Here is a 3,105-nt window from a genome sequence, read left to right as displayed (position 1 = left end):
CAGGATGCCGCCCTGGATGCCGAAAAGGACACCTGGATTTCCGCGAGCTGCTCTCTCCACTCTGATTCACTGTGGTGACACCCATCTGGTCGCTTTATAGCCCCCCAGGCCTTGTTGTCCCTTTTAGCCCAAATGGCCCATTCAGTGGCCCAATCAGCCAAAGGGGAAATGATGGCCAAGTTAGACCATCAGGTGCCCCGAGTTTTTCTGCGGTGACAGCCCATTTTTGTCGCTAGTGCCTGCAGTGTCAGTGACATGACCCTCGCCGACCACCCCGTCAACCACACATATTCCACAGACATTTGGGCCATTATCCCTTCTCCCACCTCCAAATGGACTTTTTTGAGCTTCCCAGGTCAGGACCCTGGAAATATGTGCTGGTCATCGTCTGCTTTTTCAGTGGCTGGCCTGAGGCATACTTTTGCTGATGAGCTGATCCTCTCACTGCAGCCAGGAATCTTCTTTTTGACCTGGTGCCCCGCTTCAGTCTACCCCTTTCCCTGGACTCAGACTGAGGCCCTCATTTTATTAGCCAGGTGGTCCAACATGTGTGCAAGGCCCTTTCCATTCAATTCAAACTCCACACTCCAAACCATCCTCAGAGTGGAGGCAAAGTAGAACGAAAACGAAAAAAGCTTTGATATTAAGCTCTGCCTGGCAAAGACCTGTCAACACACTGGTCTGAAGTGGCCAGAGACCCTTCCCTTGGTTCTTTTCCAAATCTGAAACTCTGTTCAGAGATCCTCCGGTCTGACCCCTTTTGAGATTGTAATGGGTCAACCCATGAGGGGACTCACCGCTCCTCCACCCCAACATCTGATTCATTTACATGATTCTCTATTAACCTATTGCCAAGGGCTCACCAAGGCCCTCTAGGTTATTTCATTACAGCTTAAAACCATAGCATCACATCAGTCTTTAGACGGCGACTCAGTTGTCAATCCAATCCAACCAGGAGACTGGATCTTGATTAAAATCCATCAGAGGAAAGATTGCCTGCAACCTAGGTGGAAGGGGCTTTTCCAGGTCCTGCTGACCACCCCAACTGCTGTAAAGGTTGCCGAGGTTTCTGCTTGGATCCATACCTCCCACTTCAAAAAGGTCTCTGCCCCAACGGGTTGGAAAGTTTTTCTCATCGGCGATACCTCTTTGAAGATCCAGAGGGTTCCTGTGAGTGAAGATCAGACAACAAAATCTCAAAGAGTTCCTGTGAGTGAAGATTAGACGACGAAGTCTCGAAGATAACCTACCTGGCTAGCCAAGCTTCATTTGAAGCTATGAACTTTAGTTCTGTGTACTAATATACTTTAGTAATATTAGTGTGAATAACACTAACCCATGAGAAAATTGCAGATAATTGCATAGATTTAGACACTCCCCAAGGCGTGATGCTGCTTTATGTTTTTATGATTAATTTGTGTTGTAAGTAGTGTATTAGAGGCCAAAGTTTTAGTCAAAGAAAGTTCCTCAGAATTTCAAGAGACAGCTGCATTGGGATAGCACTCAGGCAGGCCCTAAGATGTTGTCCCTTCTTCTGCTTTGTCTCTTGCTAAGGGTTTCAGTTGAGGCATGGGAAGAAAACAGTGTTGTATTCCTGGGACAGAGCATTGCTCATGCAGGAAACCTTACAAATTGCTGGGTATGCATACATGGGCCTACGCACCCAACCCAGGGGATCCCAATGCTTGAGGTGCCAATCCCCCTTGAGATTTGGGGAACTGACTCCAATACTAGTTTTGTCAGGTTTCCCACCCCCCCTGTCTAGCAGAAACCAGTTGTTGATACATACGTGGTGGAAATTGGCTCGAGACAGTTGGAAGTTGTCCTCAGGGCTGGAAGCGGCCCTCCGTTATAGGTTCTATAAGACAGGAAGGATGGGGGAGGATGGCTATTTTGTAGGGCATTACCCCAGATGTAAGGTGACCTTCACCTGGCCATGGGCTGAGAACAGGGGGAAACTGTCAGGAGAAGTTCGGTCCCATTTTTGTGATAGAGCACCCAAAGCCATCTTTACACCCTCAGATATGAACTATAGCGTGGTAACTAGTTTAGTGCTCGATGGCTTTGATTTTCATGTGGTGCTAGGTCCTTTTTTCTGTAACCAGTCAATATCTCACTCTAGAATGGTGGAAAGCCAACGTGGCCCTTCAGACACCCTGCAAGTTAATCGAAAATGTTGGGAGGGAACTACGCCCTGTAGTACTGCAACTGCTCCCGGTTTATACTGGCTATGCGGGGATGATGCCCATAAGATTCTACCATGGAATTGGGTCGGCACCTGTACCTTGGGCAGAGTTGTCCCAACGTTTGACTTGCACTCCAGCCACTCATGGCAGGAAGTGTCTAATTTCCAACCTGGCTTACCCAGACATCAGCGTGCAGTTGAGAACCCATTGTTTCTCCAACACATAGGGTTTCACCAATTTACTAGGGCCTTCCTCCCTTGGTTGAAAGTAGCTGAATTAGAAAAAGCCATTATAAATATTTTGGGAGTCATGGAGAACTTTATCAATGCTAGTGCCGATGCTTTGGGAGCTCTAAATAATGAGATTACCCAGGTGGGGCAGGTAGCTGTTGAAAATAGTATGGCCCTGGACTATCTCCTAGCCACCCAAGGCGGGGTATGTGCAGTTGTGAGCCATACGTGCTGCACCTGGATAGATCAGCACCAACGAGTGCAGGGGAATCTCCGCACCATAAGAAAACCATTGCAAGTGATTCATGCTGTTGCTGAAGAAAAGTTCTTTGAATGGTGGGATCGGCTACCAGATTTAGGGGGATGGATGAAATCCCTATTGAAGTGGTGCATTATAAGTGTTTTATGCCTCTTTGCTCTTTTTATTATTATCCAAATGATTTTGTGCTGTACATGCCTTTACTTAGCAAAAACTGCCTGAAGTGTTTCTAATTCATCTGCTGCTGAGTTGCAGATGATGGTGCTTGGAGAAGTAGCATATGAGTATGAGCATCAAGAAAAGGTCAAAAGTCTTATGAATATAGAGGTGTAAGCACAAGTGCTTACAAGGGGGGAGATGATGAAGAAAAGAAGGAAAAGTACTGGGCTAAGAAAAAATAAAGTTAAATCATAATAAGGTGCAAAGGTAA

At 46.6% G+C, this 3,105-nt stretch overlaps 1 protein-coding gene across 1 annotated transcript; it reads left to right on the top strand.

The window, feature by feature from the left end:
- Positions 1-1,874: 1,874 nt before the first annotated feature.
- Positions 1,875-2,897, top strand: LOC149859731 (syncytin-2-like). The gene has a single exon (XM_090058707.1). It carries the CDS (start codon positions 1,875-1,877, stop codon positions 2,895-2,897), a length of 1,023 nt encoding a protein of 340 aa, XP_089914833.1.
- Positions 2,898-3,105: the final 208 nt, after the last annotated feature.

The sequence above is a fragment of the Crocodylus siamensis genome, chromosome 7 (genome assembly GCF_052110815.1).
Source record: "Crocodylus siamensis isolate JL-2025a chromosome 7, ASM5211081v1, whole genome shotgun sequence".
Taxonomy (NCBI): Eukaryota; Metazoa; Chordata; order Crocodylia; family Crocodylidae; genus Crocodylus; species Crocodylus siamensis.
Note: the sequence above shows the minus strand (reverse complement) of the source record. Positions and strands in the feature narration are given on the sequence as shown.

Bases quoted from the DNA above. Each gene is read 5' to 3' on its own strand.
- LOC149859731 (XM_090058707.1), top strand. From the start codon at position 1,875: ATGGGGGAGGATGGCTATTTTGTAGGGCATTACCCCAGATGTAAGGTG.